Genomic DNA, 13,065 nt, shown 5'->3' with positions numbered 1-13,065 from the left:
TTTCCCTGGTCTCTGTGAAGGAAAATCCACACTCATCCCTACTTGTATTTCTCAACCCTGCCTGCCTGTCTCCAACATTGGCCCAACTAGGATCCTGCCTCATCTCTATCTTGGGTGTCAGCGAGATGTTCTCAACAAGGTGAGCTTTGTGTGTCATGTTGTTTACTTGGATGAGTATATAATCCCATGTATCTTCATGTTTCTATCATGCTGCATTGTCATAGCTATGAAACATGCAAAGCAGATGCAGATAACAGCTGCCTGTGCATAAACCATGAAAAGCTATGTGGGAACTAATGATACACAGACCATGTAGCTAATCTACGTGTCATGTAATACAAAACTTGGTCTTGTTTCTCCTTCATCTTGGAGAAGATATGGTACTTTCCTCAGTAACCTCTCAACCAACAGCAAACTATCAAATCTGCCATTACAGCAGGTCAAGTGCTTTCCTGTGTACAGCTCTGACTGGTTTGCTTGGGCAGGTGTTGGATGTTAACACAGTTATGTTCATAGTTACAAAAGAAGATTGTTTTTTAGTATTTCCTTCAAGTGCTAGAAAAAATAGCATTTAAATACCATCAATTGTATAATGAGGGACTACTGCATTTTTGTTGTACACCTGCTGAAGTGTTCAGCCCTGGACAACCAGTGGGGTTGTTTAAAATTAGCTTTACGGTAGCACTACCCTAAGAAACTTTTACTGTTTCTGAGTACATGTGCATTTAGTAATTTCTGCTCCTAAAGAATAGCCCAGAATATTTTTGTATACTTAAAATATTCACCAAAGTCATCAAATATAGCACTTGTAGGGTGCTGGGCTATCAGATGTCTAAAAGAGCTCAGTGTCTCAAATTGCTGAAGGTCTGTATTCCTATGCATATCCACAGATGTTTGCCTCCATGAGGAGACCAACCCATACTGCTTCCAATCTGCATCTTGGGTCCTTTGACAAGGGAATTTTTGTTACTTCTGCTGCATGTGCCCTCTTGCCTCCCATCCTGTCTGACAGCCTTAGCCAGGAGTTGAACCTCCAACAGCCTTCACAAGCTGGCATTAAATACATGGATGGGGAAGAGGGAAGGAGAGCTTCACCCTAGCATTTTGCCTTATGTGCAAGTCTTATGTGTATGGTTTTGCATCCATATATACAGCTTAAGCCAGGAACTATCCTAAATGGTCCTGTAACTGGATCAAATTCATGTACTTTGACCATTATATTTTTTCACTGTTTTCTGCTACTTTTGCTCCATCCCTGTCTGGCCATTAATAGGCTATTTTCAGATGTTTCACAATTATTTTAAGGGGATTTTTGACACACGAGCAATCACCTAGAATAATTATGCCTTAATAGAGAGCACAGAAATGGAGGATAGTCAGTGGTCATTGCATTTACTTTGTCCTTTAAAATCTTCCTTGCCTTTACTGCCAGGTAGCGAGTTAACAATTCAAACTTGATTCACTTACGATAGATGTCAAAGCAGCTTATTACTTTTTCTACCACAAAAGCAATTTGTGGTCCCCAGACAAAAGACAGCAGGAACTAAGTAATTACAAGAAAAAAAATGTTCTTTTCTTTCAATGGTAGAGTATTAGAAAGATGCTTTTATGCTGTTTGTTTCAGTGTGTGAAGGGCAGGTGCTATCCTAAGTCATTTTGGGAGTGAGGGGACAACTTGTTCTTCTCTGGGGCCAGGGATGTGTTGCTTTGGGGTGTAACTGGAACTCCAGTGCTGCAGCTCCTAAGTGGAATGGAATCCAAGTGGCAGCAGCAGTCTTTCAGGACTTTGATTATAGGGCTGGAGGAGGCTAAAACCTGAGCTGGTGAACCCTGAGTGTGGCAGAGGCTGCAAGAAGAGATCAGACCTGGGGTGCCATTTTTGCCTTTTAATCTACAATTTCAGTAGTATTTCAGCATGTGCCAAAGGAAGCCCTGCAGCTGCACTTTGGAATTCATGTGAGAGCCTGAGGAGTTAAGTCAGATTTGTACTTCTTCACATGTTCTTGGGAGGGAGGATCAAGGATTACTGTGTTTCCCATTTTGTATGGGGAACCACAAAAATGACAGTAAACAATGCACAGAAAGTTCAGCAAGGTCTTACAGCCTGGTGTCATCCTTGACAGTCAATCTTTGGGAAGTCCTTCCATTGGCAACTAAAATACCTCTTACATTCCTCATCCATTTTAGGACAAATATACATCTTATGATTTCAGATCTACTTATTTTTTTGTACCTATTTCCTCTTACTTTGAACAAATGTGCAAAATGCTTTGCTCTGGGCATGGCACTTGTTTGCTGCACTGAAGCAGATCTTAGTGGCTTATCTTAACTCTTCAGTTTCTGTGGTTGCCCCTGGAAGATGCCATGTGGCTTCTATCTTTAATATTGGAAACCATCAAAGAGTTGTGGGAACAAGCTATGATTTCTACCTCTCAGAACCCACTTGATGTTTTCCCAGATATCCCAGTTTCCTGAGTCTAATCAGTCTCTTGATGTAACCAAAAGTTAGCAGTAGCTTAGACATTGGCACATTAGAGACAGGAGTAATGGATCTCTGCTGCTCTTTCTTCAACATGCTTTGCTTCTGGGAACAGGAGTAATGGATCTCTGCTGCTCTTCCTTCAACATGCTTTGCATCTGGGGCAGCCTGGATCCTACACACAAGCACTGGGGAGAGCAAGGAGGATGACTCTTCCTGGGCAATCAGTGTAGTAATTCATGGCAGGAAAGCTGGGAAGGGAAGAACATTTGGGAATGGAGAGCCAGAAACAAAAACCCAGAGATAAGTAGCAAAGTTCTGCCTCTGCTAGGTCAGTCCAGGAGCTGGTAAGTGGTTAAGTTTGCATGCTGTGGTTTAATGGCCTGGCTGGGGCTACTTGGGACAAGAAATCAGCTTTCCGTGAGGATTAAAATAGCTGTTTGCTATTCAAGTCCAGATTTTTTTAAAAAATAAATTTCTGCAAATTTCTACTATGATTCCCCAAACTATTATGATGTAGTTGTAAACACTGACCTTATTTTTTGCCTTCAAATGCTATCTGTGAGTTTTCATGTTTCCTTCCATTGACCAGACATACTGATGTCTCTAAAATTAAATTGTCTCAAAGATATCTGTAGAAAGCAAAGGAATCTGTACTACTGTTTGACCTGATGATTTAAGGATGTGAATTTTCATCCTGTTTTATCAAGATGAGCTTATCTTTTAAGGATCTTTATAAGCTTATCTCTGAGTGCATGGGAGGGAAATGCTTCTCTTGTTGCAGGACAATGTGTATTCATGACCTTTTCAGAATACTAATGCTATTTGCCATGAATACCTCTGCTGATAATACTTTATTTAGGAATGTTATGCAAACACAAATGCTTGGTTTGTGCCCTTCACAAAAATGAATGATTCATTCATGAAAGCCTTAGGAGAAGTTTTCTATATTTTACAGATTTCTTTCTGAATACTTAATTCTGAAAATGTTCATAACAATTTTTTTGCACTGATGAAATGCTAAAACCCTCATAGGAGTTCTAAGAGAAGTTTGTTTCAGTTTGGGGTGTCAGTGTGATACAGTGTGGTTGTCTCTACGTGATATATTGGTAGCATTGCAAGATGGTACTTACTTTTACAGAAGGTCTTCTTTCCTCCTTGTGAAAGAGAAACTCAATTCTCACCTACACAGGGGTGACAGTGTGACAGAAAAAAAATCTGTATTGTGGTTATGGGCCTGAACAAGCCTCCTACTTACATCTCATGGTTTGTACCAGCATTTAAACTGTAAAACTTTCTGCTTTCCTACTTACATAAGTATTCTCTTTCTTTTCTTCCAGACCTGGATTTTATTTCCTGGAACAAAATAACATTTTAGGGTCCTATTAATTTTCAGATTAAACAAGTCATAAAATGTAAATAAGCTTACAAAAGAGCATTTACCTTCTTTTCACAAAGTTGTTAGTATTAGGATTTCTGGATCTTCCTCCCATCGTAATTCACTTCTTCCTCTTGGGTGCCTTACAATGAAGTCACTGTTATGGTTATTATACTGGAGTGTGTTGCACAGGGAATGATTGATACTTTAGAACAGAAGGAAGCATAACTTCTTTTTTTAGCCTTAGTCTGAAAGACAAGCACTAACATTTTGAGGTGGTTTTTTGGCTTGTAGGTTTCAGACTTGGCGTCTGCAGCCTCCTTGTTCCCATTTGAATAACCAATGCCACATCACAAACCTTGCATAACTCTGGAATTGTGATGGTTGGACAGTGCAGCCACCAGCACTTCTGTTTTAAAAGAAATTAAGTAAAGTTTTCTATTCTTCTTCTAAATTCATCATCCCCCCTTAGCTGTACTCTGAACAAACCTGGATCACAGCAGTCCATTTTTAAGTGATACCTTCATCAGCTTCAACCCCTTATGATAGAATGGTCGTGACTGTTGTATTCCAGTTGTTCCTTGCTCACATTCAAGCAGTGACAATGAGGGATGAGCTGCTTTGCAGTCAGTATTTCATAGTATAGTATGTTTCATAGTTTCATAGTATGTTAAGGGGTTGGAATGGACCCTAGAGATCATCCAGCCCCAACCCCTGCCCTGGGCAGGGACACCTCCCACCAGAGCAGGTTGCTCAAGGCTCATCCAACCTGGCTGTGAACACTGCCAGGGTTGGGGCAGCCACAGCCTCCCTGGGCAACCTGGGACAGTGTCTCACCACCCTCACAGGAAAACACTTTTTCCTAATATCTAACCTAAAGTTTTCTCTTTTAATTTATCCCCATTACTCCTTGTCTTATCACTGCAACTCCTAACCAAGAGTCCCTCTCCAGCTCCCCTGGAGCCCCTTCAGATCCAGGCAGGTTTCTCTGAGCTCTCCACACAACTTCTCTTCTCTAGGCTGAACAGCCCCAACTCTCTCAGCCTGTCTTTGTAGGGTATGTGCTCCAGTCTTCTTATCAGCTCTTGTCAGCTTTCCTCCAAGACCTGAGAGAACTGTGCAATTCTTCTCCCTTGCACCTGCATGTTCTGGTGTCCAGTGAGGGAGAGATGCAACCTAAACCTCTGTATTCCAGTAATCGCCTGCATGTTCTGGTGTCCAGTGAGGGACAGATGCAACCTAAACCTCTGTACTCCAGTAATCATATCAGCTCTTCCTCATCTCCCTTCTCTCACTAATATTCCTTATGACCTGTGTGGAGATGAGACAACACCAGAGCCTTTTCGCTAGACAGGACACTTAACACTTCGGCCTTCCCTCCCAGAGCTCTTTTCCTGAGGCCAGCAGGAAATTAATTACCTTAAAGACTCACAAACCTCTATCAGACTAAACCAAATCCCCAGTCTCCATCAAATCAAACAAAGCTTCTCACAGACTAAAAAAGAGATCAACTTAGTGATCTAAAGCAAGTAATTATTTCATGGAAGTTGATTCTGAAGAGTTTGGGATCCTGGAAGGGGAACGCTGTGTAGTCCAACCCCTAAAATTCTAGGATTCTATGATTATTGGCTGGACCTTATGCACTTTCCTCTGCAAATGACTGATGTAGATTCCCTTCTCCTCTGCAGGCTTTTCTTCTCACTCAGTGTTTAATTTCTGCATGTACACGTGTTCATCCCTCTGCACATCCAGCACCACACGTGTGCTGGATCTGTGTGTGCAGCAGCACCTGCTATTTAGACTGCTCTGATTTGAACAAGATAAAGGTTCTGCCTCTTCTGTTACATAACCATATCCCTCTCTCCTCTCAAAAAGATCTTTATGCTTGTAGAAAAAATACATAAGAAGTGACCCTTTGGGTTTGTGACTGTATTTTCCTACTGGTAGATCTCCAAGTTGAAATTTGCAGTGTAAGAATTCATTCATGCTCTGCTCCCATGGATGGACATAAACTTTTCTTTGTTATATAACTGCTATGAAAGCAAAAGGATTAAAATTAGATTTCTTTTTGGCTTTTTTTTTTAAATGTTTAGTTTCAGACATGAGTTTCCATAGAAATTTGGCCAAAAGCTCTCTAGTGTTTATATTCAGTGTCAGTACTGTTGAAGCATAGTATTGCATGTCACTTACTGCCAAATCATATCTGAACCATCAAAGTTTGATCAGTATTACTCCAACATGCTAAATTGCTTCTTTGGAGGAGATTGGATGGGTTTTGGTAGAGCCATTTCTGGTTTTTTAGTACTTGTTTTGCTTGTTTTTGCACTAAGGTACCTACTGCATCCCATACTATGCACAAATCTAAATACCATGAGTATGTCAAGGTGCAGAAAATAGTCTGGTTTTTATTTGCAGTCATGAAAATTGACTTATTTAAGAGCCCAGTTGACTCATGCATTGAGTCTCTTTGGTTGTTCCTGTGACAATTCTCTGAGATGCAAGAGGCCTGGAGGCTGAAAACTGAAATCTGGGCAGCTAAATTGTAAATCACAACGTGGAACTCCTGTAAAACAGCAGCCAGTGCTGTGTGAAAATGGTTTCATTCAAGGTCTTCAGCATTTCTCTCAAGGTTTTGAGGGAGTTCTGCATGTCCCCTTAGAAACAAGGCAGGCCTGGACTTGAGGGGTGACTGCAGGAGGCATCCAGTTCATTGCACATTTCTTGCCAATATCTGTGATGGGGCAACCTCAGTCTTAGCTATGTGATGTGGAAAACACATACTCAGGTCAGCAAACTACGTGTGGGAAGTGTTTGTTGTTGGCTTGCACAGTGAGAATCTAAACCAAAGCAGCAAAAGATTGATTCTCTTGGAAGTGATGCTTCAGAGGAGCAGAAGCTGTTCCACCATCATTTCTGTTCTTTAGCTTTGTTCTCATCATGTTTGCAGTACATGTTGTTTGGGCACACTGGATGTCTCATTAAGAGCTGAGGAGTTGTCTTTTTTCCCAAAACAATGTCCCTAATACAGATAGAGCAATTCCAACATGAATTTCAGTTTGGTTTTAGCTTTGCAATGTGCCAAAGATACTTCTCTAGGCTTAACCTTTCTCTTTCCTAGGAGCTGATGCAGCAGAACGATATTGGCTATGTACTGAATGCCAGCAATACTTGTCCCAAACCTGATTTTATTCCAGAATCCCATTTCCTCAGAGTGCCTGTGAATGACAGCTTTTGTGAGAAAATTTTGCCTTGGTTGGATAAATCAGTGGATTTTATAGGTGAGAAGAAAATCTAAATTCTCTGCCTCTCTTGGGAACAGTTTTTGGATTCCTTTGTGTGTCTGCCTTGCTGTTTCAGCTGCAGAAGCCCTGAATGCTTCCTGTGTGGTATGAAAATACCCTAGGGATCTATGTGCACGTCAGCATCACACTATAAGCACAGAAACAAAATGATATAGGGAGATTCTATCACTGCATGTTCCAGCATTATGGAACAGAGACACTTAAGAGCAGAACTCTGCTTTCTGGCAGCCTGGGAGATGCCTGATATGTCTGCAGAGAGTGACATACACACTTAGAGCTTCTGGCTGCCTTTGAGAGGTGAGCTAGCCAAATCTGAACTGGCCAAATTGCTCCATCATGAATGCTTGCTTTCCACTTGTCTGTAAAATTAGAAACAATCACCTTTCCCAGCCATCTAAATTGAGTTGTTTATGTGCACATTAAAATGGGGTATGCTGTAACTGCAGCATGTTTCCTGTCTGTAGTCATGTGCTTTTCCTATACTCAATGCTATACAGTAAGAGGAAAGAAGTGATTTTTGTTTAAAGCTTCCACAAGATTTGCAATTAGCAGTTAATTTGGAAGTTTTGAATCCTTTTAAATAACGCTGCTTTATTTGCCAGCCTTTCATCATAGTATAATGCTGCTGAGTTTGACACCTGCCAATTTCTTTGCTGTGTAGAGAAAGCAAAAGCATCCAATGGCCACGTGTTAGTGCACTGTCTCGCTGGAATCTCTCGCTCTGCCACGATTGCTATTGCATACATCATGAAGAGAATGGATATGTCTTTAGATGAAGCTTACAGGTAAGGAGAAATTTTCCCTTGTACTAATTCTTGTGCCTGTTGGCTTGTTTTTAAGGTGAATGATAAAGGGTTATATGGCCAAGGGTAGAAGCAAATGTGTTATTCTATCTGGTGGCTCACTGGGCCCTGCACATTTTGTTTTAAATAAAGACTTCCTGCAGAAACAAACTAATGGTGTTGAGTAGATATCACATAGCTAATATTAATTATCCACCTGGAAAATGCTGACTCTGGTCTTTGCTCCAAGTAGGCAAATGCAGGGAATGTAAACTATTAAATGTATGTGCATGTACAAACATCTAAATACACAGCTATAGCATGCACAGAACAGTACCTTGTGAGCCAGAGAACAGAATGGAAAGGGTTAAAAAAAGAGCCTGAGGATATTTATAATCATGAGTATGAGAAATGCTAGGCTGGATCTGCTGACTGCAGTTTGGTATTTGGTAGTGCTTGCAAAGAACTGCCTTCAGGTGAAATATCTAGGAACTGAGAAAGCTGCTTTGTTGCTACTAAAGTCAACCAAGAACAGTGGGAGAAAGTATTTTGAAGTAGCATCTTTGTGCCATTAGGGAGTGTTGCTGGACACTCTCTTCTCTCTCCCTCTTCTTAACCTTTCAGATCCCATTTTTTCTATCCTTGGACTGTGAACACTTTACTACATTCCAGGTGGCTTGGTTGCAGTTTACCATGACTTCAGTATTTAATTTAACTAACTGCTTTGTTGTGTTATACAGAAAAAAATGCTTTCCTTTCTGATGGGCTTGCCAGGCTCACTGGCACAGCTGGTCATCACTGCACCATGCTGTGCAGCACCAGTGTGAGAGCTGTGCTGCAGCAGGTGCAGAGAACCTTAGAAATCACCTGTGTGTTTGCTACCACCATGTCTAAAACAGTGCTGAGGGCAGAGAGATGCACATTGGATATTCCCTTGTGGAACATGATCTCCCAGGGCCTGTTCTTTTAAGCTGATGAATGGAATTATGTATGCAGTGAAAAAAATGCATGTAAGGAGTGCCTGACCTACAGCCCTGGCCTGCTGTCTTTAGACATTTCCCACATTGCCTTACTCGAGTCTGCTGCCAGCTTGGTGCTGTGCTGTAATTTCAACAGCACTGGTGAAACAGGTCTGGTTAAGAAGCATAGCTAAAAGCTCAGCTCTGCAGGTATAGATAATGTGGATGGATTCCAGTGGATGTGGATAGATACTGCACAAGGTGTGAGCTCAGTAAAAACCCTGCCTAGTCTCAGGCTGTAGTGGTCTGCAGGTTAAAGCTGTAGAGTACCAAACCCTTCTGAAATGCACATGCTTCAGGGAACTTCTGAAATGCTGCTTCTAAATCCCTCCATGAAATCTCTGCATTAAATTCTAGTTTGTATCTTAACCGAAAGTGTGAACAGAGTGTGAAGGATTAATCATCCAAGACCTCTTTGCACTGTAGATGCTGAACAACTACTGTGAAATTTAGATTATATTTTGCTATATTTCCTTTGATATGGCTCAGTGAGAACCATCTGCAGAACATTTCACTCATTGGTTTGGGATCTCTTGTTGGCAAAGCTTGAAAGAAAAATATTTTGCTTTGAATTAATGGAAGTCATTAGAGAAAATGTTTGTCTGACACTATTACAAAAATGAAAAGGTGGCACTGTTACTTGAAGAGGAAGTTGAAGAAAGAAACTTAAAATCCTGTGTATAATGGGACTATTTAACAGAAATAAAAATTTAAATGTGGTACATGTTTTCCAACTGGAAAACAGTGTGTGTATTTTGATACAAAAGAGTTTGCAAAGCCTTAAAACTTGTCGGGGCATCCAGGAGACTTTCTCCTACCCTCTTTATTTCTAAAAAAGCTAGTTTCAAATTTAGGACTGCCCAATATTTTGGAGTGAGATGAGGAGAAAGCAGAAGAAACAGTGTTGGAGAGGCTACCAGAGCACAGGCAAGAAGGACCTTGCTTTAAATAGCTAACCCAAATGCAACTAACTTTGGCTGGAAAACAATGAACAAAGACTGAATTTCTGTGAGTGTGTTGCTGACACTGGACTAAAAGCTCCTAAACTGAATGCAAAGAGGTCAAACTAAAGGATCTCTCCTGAGGAGACTTAATAGATTTCTCCATTTGACTGTGTTACACTCCAGGGTGGAACTTTCCACTAGCAGCTTGTGCAACCTGATATTCCAGGTCATCGCAGCAGCTTCACTGTTCCTATTATTGTTTGCTCTTTGGCAAATTACAAAACCAAAAAAATAATAAAAAAAAGCACATTTTGTTTGACATTTTTCATGTACCTGCCTGCATTTGTGTTAGCACATACAGACACTTTCCCCTCTGTCTCACACTGGGTGTAATGACCACACTCACCTCCTGGACACTTCCCCAGAGGGGTTTTATTTTTAATATTTAATTTTCCCAAGGACACATTACATGTGTTTGTACTAGATTTAGCTCCTCAAAATTCCTTCCTCGTGTCATCTGGTGAAGCATAGTTCCAGGAATGTTTCTTGAAAAACAAATCAAACCCCGAGGAGGAGGGAGTTGAGCAGCTTTCTGGTTTGCAGGCTGGAAGGAGCAGAGTACTCAGTGAGCTGTGTTGCAGAGCAGACAGGTAGGAAGTCTGCTTTTGTAATTAGTTTTCAAGTATATGATGTGCTTTCCGCTACTTAAGTCTTTCATACTGGTTCAGCAAAACATTTTCAGGATGGTTGCACCTTCTCCATATTCCACACAGTAGGTGAGTGTGTGCTTGGACTAGCACACCCATGCCAGTCAGGCTCGAAAATAGGTAAACTCTTCCAGGGATTTGGCAATCCTGTTGCCCTTTTGCTGCTGAACACCTTACAGGGCTCGAGAGAATGTTTTTGTTTTAATGCTGCATTTGCACCTTTCTGTTTCTCTTCTTGACTGTCCTATCAGTAGTCAATACTAACGTGGGGTAGAAATCACTGGCACTTGCTGGATGAGGTCAGCTCTTTGTCCTGCCTGACAATGATAAACAGGGGAGGAAGTGCTGACAGCATGAGAGAGGTGACAGGACCATGGGATGTCATCCCTCGGGATGGTGGGGAAGGTGTCATCTCCCTCTGGCACAGGGGAGGTCATGGTCTCTTGGCTAGAGCTCAGATGCTGTTCATGCAAAACTCAAGGAGCTCTTGATCCAGTCAGAAACTGAAGCAGCAAAGATCCCACTGGTGCAGTAAATAAGGAAAATGATTCACTTGAATCACTTGTGGACATCATGAAGAGTTCTCCCCTCACTCCTTTTCAGCCACCTTCGAGTAAGCTATAGACATAACTGAGAGCATCCAGCAGCATTATTGTGCTTAAAACTGCCTTTTTTAACTCCAGCCTCAAGCTACTTGTGCTTGATTGAACCTCAGCCCAAGCTAAGTTAAGCATAGGTTGTAGACATTCACAACAATCACTTTAGGGTTATCTTAGGTGTGAACAGCCACGTCCTTAAATTAATTCTTGGTTTGTTGGTCCCCTCTTACCAGGTTTGTGAAAGAAAAGAGGCCAACCATTTCTCCCAACTTCAACTTCCTGGGCCAGCTTTTGGACTTTGAGAAAAAGCTCAAGAACCAGAGTGGACAGCCTGGTCATATCAGTAAGCTGAAACTCCTGCATTTGGAAAAAAGCAGCGAGCACATGCAGGTCGCGGAAGGTGGGCAGAGCAGCCTGTCCACAAACCAGCTCTGCATTACTGCCACCTCCGAGCTGGTGGAGCAGAAGCTGATGGACTGTGGCAGTGCGTCGTGTGGGCACCTGGCCCCTCTGGAGGATGGCCCACTGGTACAGGGCATCAACGGACTGCACGTCTCCCTGGATAAGGTGGAAGACAGCAACCGGCTGAAGCGCTCCTTTTCTTTGGATATCAAATCTGTGTCCTACTCAGCGAGCAGCAGCTGTGTGACTGCATCAGTCCAGGGCTTTGCCTCCTCCGAAGACACCCTGGAATATTACAAACACACGACGGCTTTAGAGGGCAGCAGCAAGTTGTGTCAGTTCTCCCCTGTGCAGGAGGTCTCGGAGCAGACCCCAGAAAGCAGCCCTGACAAAGAGGAAGCAAACCTTCCCAAGAACCCCCAGAGCCCCTGGCAGCTGGACAGCCAGGGCAAACGGCAACACGTGGGGAGAGCCGGCGGCGCCGCGCAGCGCGCGCTCCTCTACCCCCTCCACCGCAGCGGCAGCGTGGAAGACAACTACCGCACGAACTTCTTGTTTGGCCTCTCCACCAGCCAGCAGCATTTGGCAAAGTCCACTGCTGGGCTGGGCCTCAAAGGTTGGCACTCGGACATCTTGGCTCCGCAGACATCAGCCACATCCCTGACCAACAGCTGGTACTTTGCAACCGAGTCCTCACATTTCTACTCTGCCTCGGCCATCTATGGGAACAGCGCCGCGTACTCTGCCTACAGCTGCAGCCAGCTGCCCACGGGCTGCGACCAGGCCTGTGCCGTGCGCAGGAGGGCCAAGCAGGGCGACCGCGGGGACTCCCGGAGGAGCTGGCACGAGGAGAGCTCCTTCGAAAAGCAGTTTAAGCGCAGAAGCTGCCAGATGGAATTTGGGGAGAGCATCATGTCAGACAACAGATCCAGAGAAGAACTGGGCAAAGTAGGCAGTCAGTCGAGTTTTTCAGGCAGCATGGAAATCATTGAAGTGTCCTGAGGGGCAGTTGGCTTGTGTGACTGTATCAAGAGCTGGCTTCCCTCTCCAGTTCGCTCCCCCAGAGTTTGAGAGGTCCCTGTGAATCTGAAAAGAACAAACTTTGTGCAGAAAGGTGTGGGGGGAGGGAAGAAAGGTGAGGCTTCAGTGTGAATGCAGTGACTAGGTTAGTACTGCAAAGAAATGACAAGCGAGCACCTGCCCGAGGAGACCAAGTGTACCGCTGGGGTTTTCTCCTCCCCTTCTCTCCAGTTCGCTCCCCCAGAGTTTGAGAGGTCCCTGTGAATCTGAAAAGAACAAACTTTGTGCAGAAAGGTGTGGGGGGAGGGAAGAAAGGTGAGGCTTCAGTGTGAATGCAGTGACTAGGTTAGTACTGCAAAGAAATGACAAGCGAGCACCTGCCCGAGGAGACCAAGTGTACCGCTGGGGTTTTCTCCTCCCCTTCAGAAGGGCA

General features: G+C 43.2%; 1 protein-coding gene across 1 annotated transcript in view; it reads left to right on the top strand.

Annotated features, from left to right (window-relative positions):
* The window catches only part of DUSP16 (dual specificity phosphatase 16), a 26,542-nt gene extending 13,829 nt beyond the window's left edge, over positions 1–12,713 (top strand). The window contains exons 3-6 of the mRNA XM_009075743.1: positions 1–139; positions 6,976–7,135; positions 7,821–7,944; positions 11,444–12,713. Coding sequence (XP_009073991.1) covers positions 1–139; positions 6,976–7,135; positions 7,821–7,944; positions 11,444–12,614 — 1,594 coding nt within the window. The 3' untranslated portion in view covers positions 12,615–12,713. The remainder of the gene's footprint in view (positions 140–6,975; positions 7,136–7,820; positions 7,945–11,443) is intronic.
* Positions 12,714–13,065: the final 352 nt, after the last annotated feature.

Source organism: Acanthisitta chloris, unplaced genomic scaffold, assembly GCF_000695815.1.
Source record: "Acanthisitta chloris isolate BGI_N310 unplaced genomic scaffold, ASM69581v1 scaffold6405, whole genome shotgun sequence".
Taxonomy (NCBI): domain Eukaryota; kingdom Metazoa; phylum Chordata; class Aves; order Passeriformes; family Acanthisittidae; genus Acanthisitta; species Acanthisitta chloris.
Note: the sequence above shows the minus strand (reverse complement) of the source record. Positions and strands in the feature narration are given on the sequence as shown.